This window comes from Oncorhynchus nerka, linkage group LG24 (genome assembly GCF_034236695.1).
Source record: "Oncorhynchus nerka isolate Pitt River linkage group LG24, Oner_Uvic_2.0, whole genome shotgun sequence".
Taxonomy (NCBI): Eukaryota; Metazoa; Chordata; class Actinopteri; order Salmoniformes; family Salmonidae; genus Oncorhynchus; species Oncorhynchus nerka.
The window spans coordinates 64,984,044-65,009,211 of record NC_088419.1 but is presented as its reverse complement, the minus strand read 5'-3'; the positions used below and the strand labels follow the sequence as shown (position 1 = coordinate 65,009,211).

General features: G+C 41.6%; 1 protein-coding gene across 1 annotated transcript in view; it reads left to right on the top strand.

Moving 5' to 3' along the window:
• LOC115108429 (tetratricopeptide repeat protein 39A-like) overlaps window positions 1-24,904 on the top strand; it is a 44,392-nt gene extending 19,488 nt beyond the window's left edge. The window contains 16 exon segments of the mRNA XM_029632734.2: window positions 8,578-8,709; window positions 10,075-10,118; window positions 10,483-10,550; window positions 13,863-13,927; window positions 14,021-14,120; window positions 14,318-14,383; window positions 14,505-14,613; window positions 14,815-14,882; window positions 15,372-15,431; window positions 15,610-15,771; window positions 15,996-16,087; window positions 21,384-21,504; window positions 22,455-22,566; window positions 22,671-22,785; window positions 22,936-23,052; window positions 23,234-24,904. Of these exon segments, the coding sequence (XP_029488594.2) occupies window positions 8,578-8,709; window positions 10,075-10,118; window positions 10,483-10,550; window positions 13,863-13,927; window positions 14,021-14,120; window positions 14,318-14,383; window positions 14,505-14,613; window positions 14,815-14,882; window positions 15,372-15,431; window positions 15,610-15,771; window positions 15,996-16,087; window positions 21,384-21,504; window positions 22,455-22,566; window positions 22,671-22,785; window positions 22,936-23,052; window positions 23,234-23,351 (1,549 nt within the window). The 3' untranslated portion in view covers window positions 23,352-24,904.
• Window positions 24,905-25,168: the final 264 nt, after the last annotated feature.

Below are 25,168 nucleotides of genomic sequence, written 5' to 3'. Positions count from 1 at the left end.
ACAATGATCCCAAACACACCGCCCGGGCAACGAAGGAGTGGCTTCGTAAGAAGCATTTCAAGGTCCTGGAGTGGCCTAGCCAGTCTCCAGATCTAAACCCCATAGAAAATCTTTGGAGGGAGTTGAAGGTCCGTGTTGCCCAGCAACAGCTCCAAAACATCACTGCTCTAGAGGAGATCTGCATGGAGGAATGGGCCAAAATACCAGCAACAGTGTGTGAAAACCTTGTGAAGACTTACAGAAAACGTTTGACCTCTGTCATTGCCAACAAAGGGTATATAACAAAGTATTGAGATAAACTTTTGTTATTGACCAAATACTTATTTTCCACCATAATTTGCAAATAAATTCATAAAAAATCCTACAATGTGATTTTCTGGATTTTTTTTCTCATTTTGTCTGTCATAGTTGAAGTGTACCTATGATGAAAATTACATGCCTCTCTCATCTTTTTTGACTAAATACTTTTTTGCCCCACTGTACCTTGGAACAACTTTCAAAATGTTTATTCATAAACCGTACCAGTCAAAAGTTTGGACACACCTGCTCATTCAAGGCTTTTTCTTTATTTGTACTATTTTCTACATTGTAGAATAATAGTGAAGACATAAACTATGAAATAACACATGGAATCATGTAGTAACCAAAACACTTTTTTTTATATTTGAGATTCTTTAAAGTAGCCACCCTTTGCCTTGATGACAGCTTTGCACAGTCTTGGCATTCTCTCAACCAGCTTCACCTGGAATGCTTTTCCAACAGCCTTGAAGGAGTTCCCACATATGATAGGCACTTGTTGGCTGCTTTTCCTTCACTCTGCAGTCCAACTAATCACAAATCATCTCAATTGGGTTGAGGTCGGGTGATTATGGAGGCCAGATCATCTGATGCAGCATTCCATCACTCTCCTTTTTGGTCAAATAGACCTTACACTGCCTGGACGTGTGTTGGGTCATTGTCCTGTTGAAAAACAAATGATAGTTCCACCTAGCGCAAACCAGATGGGATGGCGTATCACTGTAGAATGCTGTGGTAACCATGCTGGTTAAGTGTGTCTTGAATTTTAAATAAATCACTGACAGTGTCACCAGCAAAGCACCATTGCACCTCCTCCTCCATGCTTCACTTGTCTATCTCCACAACAGTCAACAACAGAAGCCAGGCAGCAGGCACAAACATCCCAATTCATGGCCTGTTTTTACCATTCTGCACTTTCTCATGACTAAATATCTCTTGATTTATGTATTCCTTTTAAATAATATGTGTATGGTTTTTGATGTGACATACATTTGATGATAAAGTGTATATTTACACATAGTGAAAGTGAGTCACACAAAAAGCAAAACTTTATTTTCGATAGGTAAGGTACCCAGGAAGACACTACTCATCTTGTGGCTAATAGACTAATGATTTTGTAAGTACTGCTTCTTTTTGTACAGAAGTCCTCTCGGTAGTCACATAAGTTGTTTTGTGGTCAATGGCAGTCAAATGTCAGGCATGCAGACATGCAACATTCCAGTTAAGAGACTTCTGTCGCACCTGCATTGTCTCATAGCTACTTTGACTATGGTGGAACTTTCTGGGAACCAGTCAGACCAGCACTCTTGGGTGTGCATTGTCAGATCTGCAGTGTCACATTCAGGGACTTAACTTGGGCCTGTTTCCAAGGGAAAATGTTATAACTTAGGGTATTTTCACATATAGTTCTCTTTAAAACAACCAATCTCAGTCCTCTTTAAAGTGAGCTCTCGCGTAAAAAAAAGAGCAAAATAACTCTGTTCTCTTTGTATTCACACTGCCCTTGGCTTTGAATGAGGACTCAACTCTTTTGCCTGTTCACTTCACCTATTTTGTGGTCTGTCCTCTTTGCATTCACATTGCTATGTTTAGAATTGGAACCAATAACTTTTTCCTACATTCTCTCAATGCAATCTGGGTTTTTACAAATGCAGGACAAGCTATTCCATCAGAATGTGTTATTCGACAGCTAGATATACGTACTTACAGTGGGGAGAACAAGTATTTGATACACTGCCGATTTTGCAGGTTTTCCTACTTACAGAGCATGTAGAGGTCTGTAATTTTTATCTTAGGTACACTTCAACTGTGAGAGACGGAATCTAAAACAAAAATCCAGAAAATTACATTGTATGATTTTTAAATAATTAATTTGCATTTTATTGCATGACATAAGTATTTGATCACCTACCAACCAGTAAGAATTCCGGCTCTCACAGACCTGTTAGTTTTTCTTTAAGAAGCCCTCCTGTTCTCCACTCATTACCTGTATTAACTGCACCTGTTTGAACTCGTTACCTGTATAAAGGACACCTGTCCACACATTCAATCAAACAGACTCCAACCTCTCCACAATGGCCAAGACCAGAGAGCTGTGTAAGGGATAAAATTGTGTACGGGATAAAATTGAAGACCTGCACAAGGCTGGGATGGGCAACAGGACAATAGGCAAGCAGCTTGGCGAGCAGGCAACAACTGTTGGCGCAATTATTAGAAAATGGAAGAAGTTCAAGGTGACGGTCAATCACCCTCGGTCTGGGGCTCCATGCAAGATCTCACCTCGTGGGGCATCAATGATCATGAGGAAGGTGAGGGATCAGCCCAGAACTACATGGCAGGACCTGGTCAATGACCTGAAGAGAGCTGGGACCACAGTCTCAAAGAAAACCATTAGTAACACGCTATGCCGTCATGGATTAAAATCCTGCAGCGCACGCAGGGTCCCCCTGCTCAAGCCAGAGCATGTCCAGGCCCGTCTGAAGTTTGCCAATGACCATCTGGATGATCCAGAGGAGGAATGGGAGAAGGTCATGTGGTCTGAAGAGACAAAAATAGAGCTTTTTGGTCTAAACTCCACTCGCTGTGTTTGGAAGAAGAAGAAGGATTAGTACAACCCCAAGAACACCATCCCAACCGTGAAGCATGGAGGTGGAAACATCATTCTTTGGGGATGCTTTTCTGCAAAGGGGACAGGACGACTGCACCGTATTGAGGGGAGGATCGATGGGGCCATGTATCGCGAGATCTTGGCCAACAACCTCCTTCGCTCAGTGAGAGCATTGAAGATGGGTCGTGGCTGGGTCTTCCAGCATGACAACGACTTGAAACACACAGCCCGGGCAACTAAGGAGTGGCTCCGTAAAAAGCATCTCAAGGTCCTGGAGTGGCCTAGCCAGCCTCCAGACCTGAACCAAATAAAACATCTTTGGAGGGAGCTGAAAGTCCGTATTGCCCAGCGACAGCCCTGAAACCTGAAGGATCTGGAGAAGGTCTGTATGGAGGAGTGGACCAAAATCCCTGCTGCAGTGTGTGCAAACCTGGTCAAGAACTACAGGAAACATATGATCTCTGTAATTGCAAACAAAGGTTTCTGTACCAAATATTAAGTTCTGCTTTTCTGATGTATCAAATACTTATGTCATGCAATAAAATGCAAATTAACTACTTAAAAATCATACAATGTGATTTTCTGTATTTTTGTTTTAGATTCCGTCTCTCACAGTTGATATGTACCTATGATAAAAATGACAGACCTCTACATGCTTTGTAAGTAGGAAAAACTGCAAAATCGGCAGTTTATCAAATACTTGTTCTCCCCACTGTATATTTTTGAAGCTAATAGATTGCATTTAGTTAAAAGATGAGACATAATAATTGTTATCAGAAGATACAATTAACCATGTAAATATTATTGGTAACAGAATAAATAGCTGAAGAATAACTGCGGAATAAATAAATACTGTAATCGAACATTTTACACCCAATGTAGGCTACTGCCCCTTTAAGAGCTAGAATAGATTTTGAACCCTATGTTGGTGTCTTCTCATGCTATTCGAACCCTACAATCGAATAAACAGCTTGTGTAAAGAAATAATCTTAACTAAAAACTCCACACATGTTATGAAATTTCTATGCATCCTTGACAATCGCTAATCAATAGGCCTAACCAGTGGCAATTTGAGCATATAAAACTTGGTCAGGCAAAAACAAAAAATTGTGGGAACATGCCAGCAAAGCCACAACGCTAAACAATACATGAATTGCACTATAACGGTGACAAACGCTGCACACAAACTGGTAGGGTAGGTAGAGCCTACATAAAGCTATCCCAACAGCAGAGTCCCAACAGCAGTCCCAACACCTTATCACTGCTACACCTGGCTATCAGCTGAGCCTTGTCTGGCAGCGAAACAGTTCATTCAGCCTCATTTACTGCCTGTAAAAAAAAACATAGCTGATATGGCTGACTTGCTTAAACAATTAAATAAATGTGCTTTCTACTGACAATTGAGATGTGCAAACTATAGCATGAGGGGACAACAAGCGGATAAGAGGCAATCCGTAATTTCGATTAAGACATTAATGAGCGAGCGACGACGGACATAGTCAATATAACTATTTGTTCAGCACTTTTGTACAGTGACAGAATTCAGAACATGGGCCGTTCCTATAGTGTACTCCCTGTATAACAAGTCAGAACCGTAGGATAAATAAATGGGTCATATGAAAAGACAATGAAAGCTCTCACAATATTCGATGATTACATTTCTCTAAAACAGGTGTTTGGCTACATGTGCATCACCAAGTCAGAAAAGTAGGCGAAATTTAGAGGTGAAAATAGACCAAATTATTAGGGTGAGACACATTAAACACTGTTTGGCTCTCTTTGACGCGTTAAATAAGCTTTTAATTTGACACGACAAATAACACAACACAACAATAACAATTCTATTATAGAATGCTGTGTGTGCTGAATTTGAACGTGCAAACCAAGCACCATCATTCCTATCAGTAGCACTGTCAAAGTTGTACAAAAAAGTTTGCAAACAAGCACACACCGGCCACCGGCCACGAACAATGTTTTTACAATACCGCGTTGGTGATTAGACCAAATTATTAGGGTGAGGCACATGGGCTATTAACAGCTTACTACACAACATACACTTAGTATAACTTTCTTAGCAACAGTATACATATCTACCTTGCATATTACATCAATTATGCAGTAGCATACAATACATTTTTGGACTCACCTTGTGAAGGTGTTGTGGCGGTCCTTTGTGGACTTATTTTGTCATCAAACTTTGTCATCAAAGTCTGGCATTCTCTGGATTTATAGTGGGACAACACAGCCACTCCACTGAATAGCAGGCTAGTGGTTGCTTTGTAATGCTTGCAGTTAGCCACTGATTCCTTACAAACCACTCATTGTTGAATTTGCGATTTCCAACTTGTGTAATCTTAATGTCCAATGGCCGATGAGCACCGATATGTTCTATCTATAATTTCTCTTCATTATTTCACTTCATATGACAAGGCTTAAAAATGATTTGCCAGTAGATTGTCGCCTTGATTCATGATGATGACTGCTAGCTAAGACTTTGAAAGTAAGATGTTGACATGATCAGTCCAATCTAAGCTTCTGTACATATAACGTGATTTGACGTGATTTAACTGTGGCCAATGATCTTTAGCCTTGTTGGAAGGGCACTTGTAATATAACTCTATGGCAGGCTCTGCTCCACCTGCCCTGAATGACGGGTCGCCACTGGGCCTAACCAAAAACATTGTGGCTACATTGATCATCCTTGAGATGCTTCTACAACTTCATTGGAGTCCACCTGTGTCACATTTAATTAATTGCACAAGTTTTGGAAATCTGCACACCTGTCTATATAAGGTCCCACTGTTGACAATGCATGTCAGAGCAAAAACCAAGCCATGAGGTTGAAAGAATTGTCCGTAGAGCTCCGAGACAGGATTGTGTCGAGGCACAGAAATGGGGAAGAGTACCAAAACATTTCTGCAGCATTGAAGGTCCCTAAGAACACAGTGGCCTCCATCATTCTGAAATGGAAGAAGATGGGAGAACCTTCCAGAAGGACAACCATCTCTGCAGCACTCCACCAATCAGGCCTTTATGGTAGAGTGGCCAGGTGGAAGCCATTCCTCAGTAAAAGGCATGACAGCCCACTTCAAGTTTCAAAAGAAACCTAAAGGACTCTCAGAACATGAGAAACCCAGAATATCTGGTCAGATGAAACCAAGATGGAATTATTTGGCCTGAATGCCAAGCGTCACGTCTGGAGGAAACCTGGCACCATCCCTATGGTGAGTTATGGTGGTGGTAGCATCATGCTGTGGGGATGTTTTTCAGTGGCAGGGACTGGGAGACTAGTCAGGATCGAAGGAAAGATGAACGGAGCAAAGTACAGAGAGATCCTTGATGAAAACCTACTCCAGAGCACTCAGGACCACATACTGAATGTTCACCTTCCAACAGGACAACAACCCTAAGCACACAGCCAAGACAACGTAAGAGTGGCTTCGGGACAAGTCTCTGAATGTCCTTGAGTGGTCTTGCCAGTGCCCGGACATGAACCCAGTTGAACATCTCCGGAGAGACCTGAAAATAGCTTTGCAGCAACTCTCCCCATCCAACCTGACAGAGCTTGAGATGATCTGCAGAGAAGAATGGGAGAAACTCCCCAAATACAGGTGTGCCAAGCTTGTAGCGTCATACCCAAGAAGACTCGAGGCTGTATTCGCTGCCAAAGATGCTTCAACAAAGTTGTAAAGGGTCTGAATACTTATGTAAATGTGATATTTCATTTTTTTTATTTATATAAATATGAATACATTTCTAAAAACCTGTTTTTGCCTTGTCATTATGGGATATTATGTGTGGATTGATGAGGGGAAAAACGATTTAATCACTTTTAGAATAAGACTAACGTAACAAAATGTGGAAAAAGTCAGGGGGTCTGAATACTTTCCGAATGCACTGTTGAATGCCAATGACTATATACTTCAGAAAGGATTCACACCCCTTGACTTTTTCCACATTTCGTTGTGTTATAAAGTGGGATTAAAATTGAGTTTTTTTTTTTCAACAATCTCTCAAAATGGAAGAAAAATGTTAACAGTTGTAAAAAATAAATAAAGCACTAATAGGGTATATATTGATTAGATTAGTAGATTAGTATTCAATCCCTTAAATCAGTACATGTTAGAATCACATTTGGCAGCGATTACATCTGTGAGTCTTTCTTGGTAAACTTTGCTCACCTGGATTGTACAATATTTAGATTGTACTATAATTCTTCAAGCTCTGTCAAGTTGGTTGTTGATCAACTTGACAAGTCTTGCCATTGATTTTCAAGCAGACTTAAGTCAAAAAATGTAACTAGGAGACTGAAGAACATTCAATGTTGTCTTGGTAAGCAACTCCAGTGTATATTTGGCCTTGTGTTTTAGGTTATTGTCCTGCTGAAAGGTGAATTTGTCTCCCAGTGTCTGTTGGAAAGCAGACTGAACATGGTTTTATTCAAGGATTCTGACTGTGCTTAGCTCTTTTCCATTTATTTTTATCCAAAAAAACTCCCTTGTTCTTGCATGATGCAGCCACCCCCATGCTTGAAAATACGAAGAGTGTTAGTGATGTCATGTGTTGTGTTTGCCCCAAATATAACGCTTTGTATTCAGGGCATATAGTTAATTTCTTTGTCACATTGTTTGTTGCTTTACTTTTGTGCCTTGCATGTTTTGGAATATTTTTTATTCTGTACAGGATTCCTTCTTTTCACTCTGTCAAATAGGTTAGTATTGTGGAGTAACTACAATGTTGTTGATCCATCCTCAGTTTTCTCATATCACAGCCATTAAACTCTGTAACTGTTTTAAAGTCACCATTGGCCTCCTGGTGAAATCCCTGAGATGTTTCCTTCCTCTCCGACAACTGAGTTAGGAAGGACGCCTATATCTTTGTAGTGACTGGGTGTATTGATACACCATCCAAAGTGTAACTAATAACTACACCATGCTCAAAGGGATATTCAATGTCTGTTTTTTATTTTTACCCATCTTCCAATAGGTGCCCTTCTTTGTGAGGCATTGGAAAACCTCCCTTGTCTTTGTGGTTGGATCTGTGTTTGAAATTCACTGCTCGACTTAAGGACCTTACAGACAATTGTATGTGTGGGGTACAGAGACGAGATAGTCATTCAAAAATCATGTTAAACACTATTTCCCACAGAGTGAGTCAATGCAACTTTTTATCAAATCAAGCTTTATTTATATAGCACTTTTTGGATGCAATGCGCTTCATAGGAAAAAACATTAAAAAACGAAAATAATAACTGAAATATTTACTACACAACAAATAAGAGGTTAAAAACAAAAGAGTAACAATAAAAACTGAAAGACTCAAAAAGACTCAAAAAGGTGTAACTTGTTAAGCACATTTTTATTTCTGAACTTATTTAGGCTTGCCATATCAAAGGGGTTGAATACTTTTTCAGCTTTTAATTTTTCATTAATTTGTAAAAATTTCAACAAACAAAATTCTACTTTTACAATATGGGGTATTGTGTGTATGCCAGTGATAAAACAAAATGTGGAAAAAGTCAAGGGGTGTGAATACTTTCTGAAGGCACTATACTTGTGCTCCTCCTCTTTTCAAGACGTGCAAAGGAATATTTTTTGTTGAGTCATCTGATACAATAGCTGCTAAAAATAGAGCTGAATATTTCTGTGCTGTCTTTTTCCTCCCCTTCCTAGAACCAAAGACAGCATGTACCATGCACTCACATACGCCACCATACTGGAGATGCAGGCCATGATGACCTTTGACCCGGAGAACATCCTGGCAGCTGGTAACACCATGAAGGAGGCTCAGGCAGTGTGTCAGCGGTAAGGCTCATTTGTAAAGGATCCACATTCAAAGAGCAGGAAAATGTCTCCGCACCCTTCCAGTTAGATGCACATTTCTTTAATTGTGGATGAGCTTACGTCAGTCTACCTTTATCAAAGCATGTCTCCACAAACAATAGTGGGACAGATGAGGCCACACAGTGAGCCAGTGGTAATTACAGACACCTGTGGTAATCTAAAGTACCACTAGATGTCATAATATCAGAAATACAGTACAAATACTATAAAATATTCTACACGTATTTCTACTAGAACAAAATCCATGTACAAGTAAAACATTTGGTGTTCGTATAAGGAACCCATACTTTCAAAAAGAGAGCAATACAGCCGAAAAGAGGCATTAAAAAATGGGTCCACATAAAATATATCGATTTTCAAAGTTATTTTTATTTAATCAATTCAAAAACAAAAGTTTTGACTTGGTGGTAAGGCTCCCTTATCAGATCTATTCAATCATGAAGAGAGGAACTACATGATCCGATCAAGTGAAACCACTTTGTGAATTGTGTAACACGTGTTTTTAACCAAGTAAGTCTCATTTAACTCATTTAATTATGAACAACAACAATATACAGAGGAAATCCATTTGGCTCTTGATAAACCTGGCCATTCCACTGGCTATTTTGGGAGATGTCCATCCTGGTCTGTGGTGGCTGGTGAGCTCCATGTTCTGTGAGATAATCACAGAGTAGATATCACCCAGGTTCTATCAGATCTTGCTGGCTGGGGGAGTTTGAGTGGCCTGTAACAGTGAGCTCTGGAGTCAGTGTGTGAAATGTCCTGTATGGACGCGCCTTTCCAAAGGCTGGAACACACACACAAACTCCCGGACTGGGCCTGCCACACCTTCTGAGACCCTGGGGGGGGGGACCCCATGACACAGCCATCTGCCTGGCTACAAGGCCCAGGACCCTGTGTTAACCTGGGAGACGCTCTACATCTTACCAACATAAGCCATGGAATGTGGCTGGGCCACACTGATTTGCATGAAATGTAGATATCTATGCAAATACAACTTTTACAGGAGCTTTAATGTTTTCCCATGGATCACAGTAAACCACTCATTATACTTGTGTATCTCCCTTAATCCATGTTATTCGTCTAATTCTGAAACCTGATTTTAGTTAGAAATACTGTCTGTCAATGTCTGTCTGAATGTGGTTACTACATATCACCGTTTTTCAATATCCAAGCACAGGAATGTGTTGAATTCCCAGAATCTTAGCTCACACATCCACAGACTGGTGTTGAGTTGTTGTGAACAAACACTGCTATATCTGTCTCATCAAACACTGTAATGTGGCATGTTGGATTTGGTGTGTAATGAAGTGTATTCTCTCCCAGGTTCCGCAAGAAGACAACGTTTAGCAACAGAAACTCCACAGAAGGTTAGTATAGTTAAAACATACTTACTTCAGTACATTCCACTTAGACATAGACATATTATTTTATCACAGGCCTCTTATCTTATCACTCATTTTGCGAGTGTAAATTGAACAAAGTTTTTTATAGCTGTGTATTCCTAAGTAAATAAAACACAGCTGCTGTGATACTGGAGAATATACTCTGTTTTTGAGTGATTTTAATGTATTACTCCATTGCTTCAAGCCATGATGGTTGTTCACTAGTTGTTCAGTAGTTGAGAATACAGTTTAAAATGTGTTTCTTGTCTGTGGGTTTATTGTGCAGCCTCCTGCTGATGTAGGGGTTTCAGTATGTCAGAAGATAATTGTGCTGTCATTTTCACCTCAGAGGAACTCCACGCTGAAGTCTGCTATGCAGAATGTCTCCTGCAGAGGGCAGCACTCACCTTCCTTCAGGTAACCCACTGCTACCACAACATCAGTAACACACACCCACACACTCTTTTTTTTTTTTACTCTGTTTATTAAGTTTTACACACACACACACACACACATAGACAAGACAAAGCAATATAAATAATATACTCAACTAGAAAAAAAATACAAATAAAAATACAAATAAAAAATAGCTTTAAAGATCCCATACTTTAGACAAGTTAAACATACCAGGCAGAAGGCTACAGAGGTTAAAGGGCAATCTATAGTACAGGGACAGAGCAAACACCTCACCATTGTTCCTGTAAACAGTCAAGGGATAAGGGTGGAGAAATGCAACCACTCACAGAGAGTCATGGCCACAGACCGACCATCCACTGGACAGGTTTTTTTTTACAATGCTTTAAAATAAAAAAATAAAATGATTATTCATGTGGGCGTGAACAAAATGTCAAAATAACTGGGAAAAACAAGCTCACACTTCAGTCTCTGCCCGAGCAAGATGAACAAGGCATCTGCGGATCACAATCAATAAGCACATGGACCTTAATGCCCCCCCCCCCCAGCAAAAACACAGAGAGAGGCTCCTCCAACCCTTAAGTCACAGACTTATTTTAGTATTAATTGGAATGCCATCAGAGGATGGACTGTTTAAAGTAAGACCGGAATGGAGCCCAAGCCTCATTAAACAGTTTGGGGTTCCCACGTGAATTGAATTTGATTTTTTCTAGTTTCAGAGAGCACAACACATCCCTCACCCAATATTTATAAGATGGGGGAGCTGCCATCTTCCAGTTCTGTAGTATTAGCCGTCTAGCTAAAAGAGTTGTATAAGCAACAGTGTCCGACTGGATTTTTGATAGGGGGGTACCCATGGGCAGTACTCCAAAAAGGGCTGTAAGGGGAGACGGATCTATAACAGTGTCATATATATCAGAGAAACATTTAAATATTAATTCCCAGAAACCTGACAGTTTATGACAGCCCCAAAACATATGCAACAGTGTGGCTGGTTCCACTTTACATCTGACACAGGTAGGATCAAAATCAGAGAATATTCTTCCAAGTTTGGCCCCCGACCAGTGGATACGGTGAACCACCTTGAAATGAATGAGGCTGTGTCTAGTGCTAAAAGAGGACGAGTGCACCCTGTGCAGCACAGATTCCCAGGCGTCCTCCCCAAGTTCCTCCCCCAAATCCTTTTCCCATCGAGTCTTTAAAGGCACCAAAGAAGGGTTCTGTAAGTCATGAATGATTGCATATACATCTGAAATTGCGCCCCTAGGAAGCTTGTTCAGCTCCAAGATGCTCTCTATAGCTGTATTCGCAGGCCTATTGGGAAATCCAGGTGTGTTAGCCCTGACAAAGTTTCTAGTCTGGAGATAGCGGAAAAAGTGGGATTGGGGGAGATTGAACTTTTCCTGCAGCTGAGAAAAAGAGGCAAATGTATCATCAAAGAATAATTGGGCTAGCGAGGAGAGGCCTAGTGAGTGCCAAATGCCAAAAGCCCCATCATTCAAAGATGGAGGAAATAAAATGTTCTGATTGGTTGGGCCTGATAGAGAAAAGCCTCGGAGGCTAAAGGCTAAACGGAACTGATTCCAAATTTTAAGAGACTGCTTTACAATTGGGTTGACACACCTTTTGCCTAGGGACACTGGGAGAGACGAGCACAGCACAGAGGAAAGTGCTGCAGGTTTACACGATTCAGACTCCATCTGGACCCAGAGTGGTCTAGGGCCAGTAGGATCAGTCTGCAGCCAGTACAGAATGGCTCGGAAATTTGCAGCCCAGTAGTATGTCTGACAATTTGGTAGAGCTAAACCCCCCAATGACCTAGGCTTCTGTAAATGTTTTCTACCAATCCGTGGTACCTTGCCATCCCAAATAAAATGCATGAATGTTTGATCCAGTGAAATAAAAAAAGATTTTGGAATAAAAATGGGTAAACACTGAAATAAATATACAAATTTGGGCAACACATTCATTTGAATGACATTAATCCTTCCGATAAGAGAAAGGGGTAGCGAATTCCAAAAGTAAAAGATTGATTCAATCTGTCTGCTAGAGCAACAAAGTTTTCCTGAAACAAATTTGAATATTTCCTTGTCACTTTTACTCCCAAGTAAGTGAATTGATCCCGGACAATCCTAAACTGAGAACTTGTAAAAGAGCACTTTAAAGCAGCCTTGTTTACCGGAAAAAGCTCACTCTTGCCTAGATTCAGCTTGTACCCTGAGATTGATCCAAACTTTTTAAGAACAGATAGTGCACGTGGCAATGAGGTATCGGGGTTGGAGATAAACAAAAGGAGGTCGTCAGCATATAGCGAGACTTTCTGCTCCCAGCCCGCCCTGATTATGCCTCGAATGGCATCATTAGAGCGTAGTGCAATGGCGAGAGGCTCGATTGCCAAAGCAAACAACAAGGGAGAGAGTGGGCAACCCTGTCTGGATCCGCGGTGCAAGGGAAAATAGTCAGAGGACAAGTTATTAGTCCGTACTGAAGCCATGGGGGAAAAATAAAGAATCTTTATCCACGCAATGAATTTGGGGCCAAAGCCAAATCTATAAAGGGCAGCTGTTAGGTAATCCCACTCAACGCGGTCAAACGCTTTTTCGGCATCAAGTGAGACCACCACCTCCGGGTCCTCCGACGCTGGGGAGTACAGTATATTCATAAGGCGCCTAATATTGAAAAATAAATGCCTATTTCTCACAAAGCCAGTCTGGTCAGAGTGTATTACTTGGTGCAGCAAGCCTTCCATACGGATGGCTAAAAGCTTAGCTAGGATTTTGTAATCACAGTTTAAAAGCGAGATTGGGCGATAGGATCCACATTCCAGGGGGTCTTTGTTTTTCTTTAGTAGTAATGAAATTGAAGCCTGATAAAGACTAGGCGGTAGCTTTGAAGTATTGAGGCACTCTGCAAATAGTCGAGACAAGAATGGGCAAAGCAGACCAGAAAACGTCCTGTAAAATTTGTTTGGAAAACCGTCCGGACCCGGTGATTTACCACTTTTCATTGCGGACACTGCTGTTGCAATTTCCTCAAGCGTAAATTCTTCTTCTAGACAGTCATGGGAGTCTGTATCAATTGAAGGCATATTCAAGCCATTAAAGAAGGAGTCAATCAGCAAGGGGTCTTGAGGGGATTCAGAGGTGTATAGCGCAGAGTAAAATGGTTTAAATTGATCATTGATCTCTTTATGTATAACTGCACCCACACACTCTTTATCTCGCTGAAGCACTGATACAGATTTAAAAGTTGATTGTGCATTTATGATATTGTTCTTTGTATCCTTAAACGTTTTCTTTCCCCCTGTTTTTGTAGGATGAAAACATGGTCAGTTTCATCAAGGGAGGAATTAAAGTGAGGAATAGCTACCAGACATATAAGTAAGTACTCTTGTTGTAGTGCATGGCACTTATAGTGCATTCCCCTTATGTCTCAACTCATACTATAGTAAAGAATGTATATCTGTATTTCAGAGAACTTCATACGGTCCTCCAGTCCTCAAGCTACGTCCAAGGTGACAATCATGGGCATTTTGAAGGCGGGGTCAAGCTTGGAGTGGGATCCTTCAACCTGGTGAGGGAAATGCTTCATGTCAACAACGTTTGTGGTCCAGTTTGCTGGGCTAGTAGACTGTATAGAAGGACCTTTTGGGGTGTTATGGCTATAGCTACTCTGTGTAACTCAAAGCATGGTCCTGATTGGTACAATATGTAATTGTGTCTGGCTCATCTTCTCACTCTTCCACTCCTGTGTTCTTGGGTTTTGTACAGATGATCTCCATGCTGCCCACTCGGACCCTTAGGTTGCTGGAATTTGTGGGTTTCTCTGGAAACAAGGTAGATCTCCTACTGTTAGGCAGGTGGCCCTGAGATGACGTGTGAGATGCTGGACTAGACTGGGCTGGACTGGGCAGGTTTAAGCTAAGCCCCCTGTGTCCTGTGTTGTGTGTGTCTGCAGGAGTTTGGCTTGCAGCAGCTGACGGAAGGCGCAGCAGGGCAGACGTTCAGGTCCTTCCTGTGTAATATGCTGCTGCTCTGCTACCACACCTTCATGAGCTTCATCCTGGGTGAGAGAAAGACTGATGTTTTCACACATCAAATGTTACCACACTGACCTTTTCAACTGCCAAAACAAGCTCTATACTGTAGCCTAGCCACATTCTGGTTGGTGGTCACCTCTACAGGAAAGGAAAACCCTGGTCATATCTTGCAGAAATGTCTTAAACTAACATGAAATAACATTGTATTTTTCTCCTCGCGGCTTCCAGGCACTGGGGAAGCGGATGTGGAGGATGCAGAGAAGCTCCTTCAGCCATATCTCAAACGGTATCCTAAGGTCAGTGAGAACATTGTAGCATGTACACTGATTATACAAAACATTAAGAACACCTGCTCTTTCCATGATATAGACTGACCAGGTGAATCCAGGTAAAAGCTATGATCCCTTATTGATGTCACTTGTTAAATCCACTTCAATTAGTGTAGGTGAAGGGGAGGAGGCAGGTTAAAGAAGGATTTTTAAGCCTTGAGACATGGATTGTGCCATTCAGAGGGTGAATGGGCAAGACAAAATATGTAAGTCCCTTTGAATGGGGTATGGTGGTATGTGCCAGGTACACTTTTTGTGTCAGGAACTGCAACACTGCTCGGTTTTTCACGCTCAACAGTTTGTATCAACAATGTTCCTAATGTATGGTATACTCAGTGTACAGTTCAAATATATTCCAGTTGTATTGATTTTGTGAAACTACTCTGAATTATTTAGTGCATAGGCCTGTACACACACTCTGTCCCATCAAAACAGTTCATAGTGTGTTGTTTTTAGGGATCCATCTTCTTGTTCTTCGCTGGTCGAATTGAGGTTATCAAAGGAAACCTGGATGCTGTGAGTGTGGATCAATGATTCTGACTACTACCAAAATGATTTTGTATTTAGACTCCAAATCTGGCCAGCTGTCACGTGTGTGTGTGTGTGTGTGTGTGTGTGTGTGTGTGTGTGTGTGTGTGTGTGTGTGTGTGTGTGTGTATGTGTGTGTGTGTGTGTGTGTGTGTGTGTGTAACAGGCTATAGTGCGCTTTGAGGAGTGCTGTGAAGCTCAGCAGCAGTGGAATCAGTTCCATCACATGTGCTACTGGGAACTGATGTGGTGTTTCACATACAAGAGACATTGGAAGATGGCCTACTTCTATGCTGATCTGCTCAGCAAAGAGAATGCATGGTCCAAGGTGGGACATTCTGGAGTAATTGTATTTGTGCATATCAGTTCAATATAGTGCAGTATGAAGGACATCTGTTTCAGTACAGTAATGGTTGCATTATTTCGCTGGTAAATGCGATATAGATTTGTTTGTTTAACAGCTTTTAATGTATTCCGCTTCGCCTTTAGAGGGACAAATCTATGTTGATGCTTACAGAGTTGCGGTAGTAAAACATGCACATTTCCCTCCAGGCAACATATGCGTATATGAAAGGTGCCTACCTCAGCATGCTGACCAGGGAGGAATGCCAACCATTCAGGGAGAGCGAGGTAGCGCTATTCAGGTAGGTCACTGCAACAAAGACAATGATATTTCTCTGTAAACAAATGAACAACAGACTTTCAGCATGCTTATAGAGAAGGGCGCTCAACAAATGACTGATGATTGGTTGAAAGAAATTGATAATAAGAAGATTGTGGGAGCTGTACTGTTAGATTTCAGTGCAGTCTGATATTATTGACCATAACCTTTTGTTGAAAAAAACGTATGTGTTATGGCTTTTCAATCTCTGCCAAATCGTAGATTCAGAGCTATCTAATATAACTCAAAGGGTTTTCATTAATGGAAGCTTATCTAATGTCAAATATGTAAAGTGTGGTGTGCTGCAGGGCAGCTTTCTAGGCCCTCTACTCTTCTATTTTTACCAATGTAGAAGGCATTCGGAAAGTATTCAGACCCCTTGACTTTTTCCACATTTTGTTATGTTACAACCTTATTCTACAATTGATACCCTATGATAACAAAGCAAAAACAGGTTTTAATAAATGTTCACAAAAAAAGCAGATACCTTATTTACATATGTACTCAGACCCTTTGCTATGCCACTCAAAATTGAGCTCAGGTAAATCCTGTTTCCATTGATTATCCTTGAGATGTTTCTACAACTTCATTGGAGTCCACCTGTAGTAAATTCAATTGATTGGACATGATTTGGAAAGGCACACACCTGTCTATTGTGTCGAGGCAAAGTATCAATCAATCAGATGTATTTATAAAGCCCTTCTTACATCAGCTAATGTCACAAAGTACTGTACAGAAACCCTGCCTAAAACCCCCAAACAAGCAATGCAGGTGTAGAAGCGCGGTGGCTAGGAAAAACTCCCTTGAAAGGCCAGAACCTAGGAAGAAACCTAGAGAGGAACCAGCCTATGAGGGGTGGCCAGTCCTCTTTATGTCTTTGCCGGGTGGAGATTATAACAGAACATGGCCAAGATGTTCAAGTGTTCATAGATGACCAACAGGGTCAAATAATAATAATCACAGGGTTGTCAAGGGTGCAACAGGTCAGTACCTGAGGTGCAAATGTCAGTTGGCTTTTCATAGCCAATCATTCAGAGTATCTCTACCACTCCTGCTGTATCTAGAGAGTTGAAAACAGCATGTCTGGGACAGGTAGCACGTCCGGTGAACAGGTCAGGGTTCTATATCCACAGGCAGAACAATTGAAACTGGAGCAGCAGCATGGCCAGGTGGACTGGGGACAGCAAGGAGTCATCAGGCCAGGTAGTCCTAAGGCATGGTCTTAGGCCTAAAGTCCTCTGAGAGAAAGAAAGAGAGAGAAAGATAGTGAGTGAGAATTAGAGAGAGCATACTTAAATTCACACAGGACACCGGATAAGACAGGAGAATTACTCCAGATATAACAGACTGACCCTAGCCCCCCGACACATAAACTACTGCAGCAGAAATGGGGAAGAGTACAAAAACATTTCTGCAGCATTGAAGGTCCCTAAGAACACAGTGGCCTCCATCATTCTGAAATGGAAGAAGTTTGTAACCACCAAGACTCTTCCTGGAGCTGGCCACCCGGCCAAACTGTGCAATCGGGGGAGAGGGGCCTTGGTCAGAGAGGTCACCAAGAATCTGATGGTCACTCTGACAAAGCTCCAGAGTTCCTCTGTGGAGGTGGGATAACCTTCCAGAAGGACAGCCATCTCTGCAGCACTCCACCAATCAGGCCTTTATGGTAGAATGACCAGATGGAAGCCATTCCTCAGTAAAAGGCACATGACAGCCCTCTTGAAGTTTGCCAAAAGACACTGAAAGGACTCACAGACCATGAGAAACCCAGATGGTCTGATGAAACCAAGATTGAATTCTTTGGCCTGAATGCCAAGCGTCACGTCTGGAGGTAACCTGACACCATCCCTATGATGTATCATGGTGTTGGCAGCATCATGCTCTTGGGTATGTTTTTCAGTGGCAGAGACTGGGAGACTAGTCAGGATCGAGGCAAAGATGAACAGAGCAAAGTACAGAGATCCTTCATGAAAACCTGCTCCAGAGCACTCAGTACCTCAGACTGGGTTAAAGGTTCACCTTCATACAGGACAATGACCCTAAGTACACAGCCAAGACAGCGCAGGATTGGCTTCGGGACAAGTCTCTGAATGTCGTTGAATGGCGACCCAGCCAGAGCCCGGACTTGAACCCGATCTAACATCTCTGGAGAGACCTGAAAATACCTGTGCAGCGTTCCTCATCGAACCTGACAGAGCTTGAGAGGATCTGCAGAGAAGAATTGGAGAATCTCTCCAAATACATGTGTGCCAAGTTTGTAGCTTCAAGAAGATTTGAGGCTGTAATCGCTGCCACAAGTACTTCAACAAAGTACTGATTAAAGGGTCTGAATGTAAATGTGATATTTCAGGGGGGTTTTGGTAGGTTGTTTTGCAAAGAAATCAACTTGTTTTTGCTTTGTCATTATGGGATAGTATGTGTGGATTTATGATGGAAAAAAACTATTTGTCGTGTCTTTGGCATCATTAAATTGAAGACTGTTATTTTATCAAATCAATTCTCTGTTATTATTATTACGTGATTAAACTAATCATGTAAATGTAATTAACTAGGAAGTTGGGGCACCAAGGAAAATCTTCAGATTACAAAGTTATAATTTTCCTAATATAACTCTTCAGATATTTTAATATTTGATCAATTAGTCTTCTAATTAATGAATTATTCTTTACCTCACGTTAGTCTCATTCCAAACGTCGTAAATTGTTGGTTGGTAAATGTTATCTGCATGATCCCAGCCTTCACTATGAATCATCCAAACATCAATTGTCTTAATCATTTATTTACTAAGTAACTAAATAATCACAGACATGCATAAACAAACAAACAGTAGATATGGTTACAGGGAAATGATAGGGGAGGTTCCCTAGTGGGCTAAACCGATATGACGGCTTGGTGGACAAAGGGAAGTGGGTGTGGACTGAGAAGGGCGCGAAAGACAAAAGAGTCACTACACAGTTGATAATTATATGAATTGAAATGCTAATCCTCTGCACCTTTGAAGGCTCACTCATTCAGGAATAATTGAAATCAATATATATATTTATGCTCAGTGTGTCGTCGTGATCTCTGTTGGAAAGTTAATCTGCTCGTCTCTCCATCTGCTTCCAAGACGTATTTAAAAAATATATATTTTACCCCCTTTTTCTCCCCAATTTCGTGGTATCCAATTGGTAGTAGTTACAGTCTTGTCTCATCGCTGGAACTCCCGTACGGAGAGGCGAAGGTCCCCCGAAACACAACCCAACCAAGCCACACTGCTTCTTGACACAATGCACATCCAACCCGGAAGCCAGCTGCACCAATGTGTCGGAGGAAACACCATACACCTAGTGACCTGGTCAGCGTGCACTGTGCCTGGCTCGCCACAATAGTCGATAGTGAGCGATGAGACAAGGATATCCCTGCCGGCCAAACCCTCCCTAACCCGGACGACGCTGGGCCAATTGTGTGCTGCCCATAGGCCTCCCGGTCATGGCCGGCTGCGACAAAGCCTGGGCTCGAACCCAGAATCTCTGGTGGCACAGTTGGCACTGCGATGCAGTGCCTTCAACCACTGTGCCACTCGGGAGGCCGTAATGGTCTGAATACTTATGTATTGTATAAGGTATGTTTTTAGTTGTTCCAATAAGTTTTTCGTGGTTAGAATGGATACTTCAGAGTCCCATTCAGAAATGTTCTTATAGATAGATGTTTCGGCAGTTGTCGGTCTTCACATCTCAGGTTAACATAATTTCTAGCTGCAGACTAGTAATTAGTATCTAAGATTTGCTCTTATTGTCAGGATCGATAGTCTCAGTGTTTCAACAACCATTACAACCTTAGCTTATACTAAGCGTTTTGTGGTCTCTACTCAACCTTCGCTCCCTCAGCTGACCGAGGTATGCATGGTCTGAAGTGGGTTTCTTCAGGTGGGGGTTTTATGCGTAACAGTAGAAAAGGGCTGTCCCATGAGCCAGATCATGTCTGTGCTGACGGGGGCTGGCCAATGACTTAAACTTTGACGGAAATACAATTCTCTCGCATTAACGGTTCAACATCACATTACATAATTTCACAAATAGTTTCATCTTTACTCATTTATTTTATACAATAATTAGACGCACACCTCATAACGGAGGCTCCTGTATAAACAGAGTTATGGTCATGTGGCTGTATTGTCTTTCATGAGGTCACAACATGAAACAAAACGGACCGGGTCGTAGCTGGCTACTCCACCGACCATTTACACATTCTCCAAAACATGGATATTGTTCAGTTCTGAAGTTCTGTGATGTAGAAGAATTTCCTTTGTTCTACTGTGAAACCCTCTCTCTATACTGCCTGGCCATGAGGAGAAAGTCTCCTCCAGGAATTTACAACCTAAGATAACAGAACCTGGGTGTAGGAGGGAGAGTGAGAGAGAGGGGGGGGTGGTACTCGCTATACCCAAAGACGGCCACGCCATGACAAATTTAATCAATTTTTAAATGTATTTTATTGATTTAATTCACCTTTATTTAACCAGGTAGGCTAGTTGAGAACAAGTTCTCATTTACAACTGCGACCTGGTCAAGATAAACCAAAGCAGTTCGACACATACAACAACACAGAGTTACACACGGAATAAACAAACATAGAGTCAATAATACAGTAGAAAAAGTCTATATACAGTGTGTGCAAATGAGGTAAGATAAGGGAGGTAAGGCAATAAATAGGCCATGGTGGCAAAGTAATTACAATATACCAATTAAACACTGGAGTGATAGATGAATAAGGATGTAACGTAAAAAAGTCAAGGGTTCTGAATACTTTCCGACACAGCACTGACACACACACTTACCCCACCAGACATGCCACCAGAGGTCTTTTCACAGTCCCTAGGTCCAGAGCAAATTCAAAGAAACGTACAGTGTTATACAGAGCCATGAGTGCATGGAACTCCCTTCCATCTTATATAGCGTAAGTGAACAGTATAATTTTTTTTTTTTAAATAAAGCAACACCTCATGGCACAACAGCTCTCACCCATGTGACCTACTTGTTGTGTGTATGTACTGACATGTATGTGTAACTGATAGATGCGCACACACACACACTACATGTTAATGTTTTTAAATGTATGTACATTGTAAAAAATGAATAATGTCTGTAATGTCTTCTTCGTTATGTGTCGGAACCCAGTAAGACTAGCTGTCGCCATTGGCGTCGGTTAATGGGGATCCTAATAAATAAAAACAAAAAGAAGTCATTCTAACCAAATGAATCTATATCTTATATTTATCTATTGTCTATCCATTCCAGGCAGGTACATGGGCTTAAGCAGAAAATTGCTGGAAAGTCTTTGCCAACTGAGAAGTTTGCCATCCGAAAAGCCCGTCGCTACCTGACTGAGAACCCAGTTACACTACCTGCACCTCCTCTGGTCAGTACAAGTCTCCGAAACCCGGCCCTAGGTGACTTTTTTGGCATCGAAGAACTGAGTCGCTGCCTACGTCATTACCTTATTTGCTTAAATAAAATTGAAAATGTAGCTAGCAAGGTTATTTTTAAATAGTGCATTTCTGAAGTGGGAAGTGCATCGACTACCTTCACTAAAACCACTGGAACGGTTTTGCCTGCAAACTTTGGTTTAAAATCACAATGTTCTGGCATGTCTGCCTTGTGATTTGTTGAGAGAGTTGTCTGTCTGAAGAGGACCCACCACGGAACAAATTTCTTTCCATTATCGAAGTTGCCAAAAGAGTCCGTCATTGCCTCCCGGGTGGCGCAGTGGTCTTGGGCTGTGCCACCAGAGACTCTGGGTTCGCACCCAGGCTCTGTAGCAGCCGGGAGTGACCGGGAGGTCCATGGGGCGACGCACAATTGGCCTAGCTTCGTCCGGGTTAGGGAGGGTTTGGCCGGTAGGGATTTCCTTGTCTCATCGCGCACTAGCGACTCATGTGGCGGGCCGGGCGCAGTGCGCGCTAACCAGGTCGCCAGGTGCATGGTGTTTCCTCCGACACATTGGTGCGGCTGGCTTCCAGGTTGGATGCGCGCTGTGTTAAGAAGCAGTGCGCCTTGGTTGGGTTGTGTTTGGGTTGTGTTTCGGAGGACTTAGGTTGTGTTTCGACCTTAGCCTCTCCCTAGCCCATACAGGAGTTGTAGCGATGAGACAAAATAGTAACTACTAACAATAGGATACCACGAAATTGGGGAGAAAAGGGGGTCAAATAAAATAAAATTTAAAAAATTAAGTCCGTCATTGAAACCAGACCCTAGTTACTGTTGGCTAGGGTCTGGTTTTCAAGACTAGATTAGTACTGTGTGGTCTGACCGCATGTTCACTATTACAGTGTAACTGTGACACTCTGTGGCCTTGTCTGTCCTCTGCAGGAGATGATGTATATCTGGAACGGCTACACAGTCATCGGGAAACACAAAGACCTGACAGAGGGCATGCTGAAAACACTGGACGAGGCACAGGCGAAACTCGAAAGTAGCCCAAGTAAGTAACACAAACTCATGTCCCCCTTAGAGACTTGATATTGCCTCTACACAGTCTATTGTGAGAGAGTGATGGGCCTGAGTGTCGTATGTTGTGTTCCTCAGGGACCGAGTTCTCCATAGACGACCAGTGTCTGCTGAGCCTACTTAGAGGTCTCTGTCTGAAGCACCTGGGACACCAGGAGGAGGCTGAGCACTACTTCACCCTTGTCCTCTGCAAGTGAGCTCAAAACACACCAATATTGAGCACATACTCCAATTTTCACATGACAGTAGAAGAGACCTACTCGATTACTATTCCTTACAAGTTTAGCAAATACTTCCTTTCTTGTTTAAATCCTGATCTCTGCTGTATTTTTACTCTTGTCAGTGAAACACAGATCAAGTTTGATCACTACTTGGTTCCCAATGCACTGCTGGAGCATGGGCTGCTGTGTCTGGAACAAGGGAGGAAGGAGGAGGGAATCAAACTACTGGAGACAGCCAAGTGAGTGTCTTGGTTCTTACACAACATTATTATCTCTACCATCCCATCCCATCTCCATCCCATTACAGTAGTTCATTGGAATTCTTAAACATGACTTGTTTACAATAATTATATTAGAACAGATAGTTAAATCATCTGGTCAAGCTGTTTCATTGATCTGCTCTTTCCCCAATATTTAAAGGCAAAGTTACAAAAACTACTCCATGGAATCGCGGACACATTTCAGAATCCAGGCTGCTTTACACAAGGCCAAGGCCACAGGCGAGAATGGAATTCACACCATGCCCTCCAGCCCGTAGCTGGAGGGCATGGCCGGCCCAAAGTCCAGCCATCCCAAAGTGCACAGCCCAATGCAGCAGGGATGAGGCAGAGTACCAAACCACCCACTACCAGCAACAAGTGCTTGACTTGCCAGCCATCAAGCTTTCAAAAAGACACACAACACTACACTATTACACTAAACAGTCAAAAGTATACAGACACTAGTATTTACTCAGACAAAGAAAATCTACGCAATATATAGAAAATACCTCACTAATAGATGGAAATTTACAGGGTCTCATCCGTCATTGCAAAAACCTATTCGTTACCAATGCCTGAATATTCTCCCTCTAGTGTAAATACATAAATTCACTGACAAACATGTATTTTCACACCTGTCACAAGGGTTTTTGCAACATACAGTATTCAAGTGGTTAACGGTATTCTCCTTCCTGGGTTTTACCCTCTGCTCGGAGCTAATGACTAAAATCACTGTGTCCAATCTTGGACAAGGTCTGTCTTGGGTTGACAATGTTCTATGGCAGATAACCTCCTTCCCTAATGCTTTTATCTCTGTGATTATTCTACTGGATTTATTCTTATTTCTTCATTTTCACCCTCCTTTCCCCACTCTGAACAGCTCAATGGAAGTTTCGGCACATTGGATCAACTGAAACACTTTCTGTGAAGGCATGCATGACCAGTCCAACTGAATTTTTGTGAAAATAGTGCCCACTGACTGCACAAAGTTAAGTTATCCAACCGTGCAAACTCACATTGCAGGAATACACGTGTGATGGTTAAGGGGTTATTTTGTCTGTATTTATTTATTAACTGTAATGGCGCCTTTTACTAAATTGTCTCGTTTTAAGTGGACAGATGAATGTGTCTTTTAGAAAGGCAGACTCCTTCCTTGTTATCTTAATGTGGACACAATCCAGCAGTACTTGAGCTCAAACAAACAGTTCCATCTGTAGTAAGTGAAGCGTTGACAACCACTAGAGCCTTCCATATATATAAATATACACCTCCAACATCAACCTATACAAGAATGACTTATAGGAAACTATTATATATTAAATAGTTCCTTTCCTGTGTAATAAATGAGCTAATAGACTGTGTATGACCAATGTTATTTGTAATTAGATTTTTTTTCTCCTTTTTCATGTTCTATGATTATTGAAACTTTATGTACAACAAGATGAGTATCCAACCCCAAGCACTAGAATGGTGTCTCAAGTTTAAATGTAATCAGAGCTGATTTATTCATACTTAGAATATGGTTTTGGGTGAAAGCAATTGACCAGTCATTAATTTAGACTTTTCTAACGGGCGGAGGAAATGTAGACATTGATTTATTTGAAATATAGAGATGATTGTAGTTTGGGATGTTCAAATTATTATGTTAGACATTACTTGTTTTGTTCCATGGTTTTCTTTGAATTAACTGATATTAGTACAAACAATCTTATTAGCACTGTGATGTTGAGGTCAGCATATTATATGGGAACTGGCTACTAAACAGATTGACATTCCTGGGCCTGTACATACTGAATGTTTGTTTTTTAATTTAAGATTAAATGATAAGTAACTGAAATTGAGTCTGGTTATTTTTTTTACTCTTGTATGAGCCATTTGCTTTTGGATGAACTGCACTCTGAACACCAAGCTGCTGTCTGGTTTTCAAATTGGTATTGTTTGTGTACTTATTTCATATAACAGTATAAAGTGACTAGGAACAGTCAAAACTGCCATATTAGGCAGCCAGGAACCAACTACGACGTGCTGTAAGGCACATTCAACTCAACTGTATCCCCTCCTTCAATAAAACACAGAAATTATAAATATATTGCAC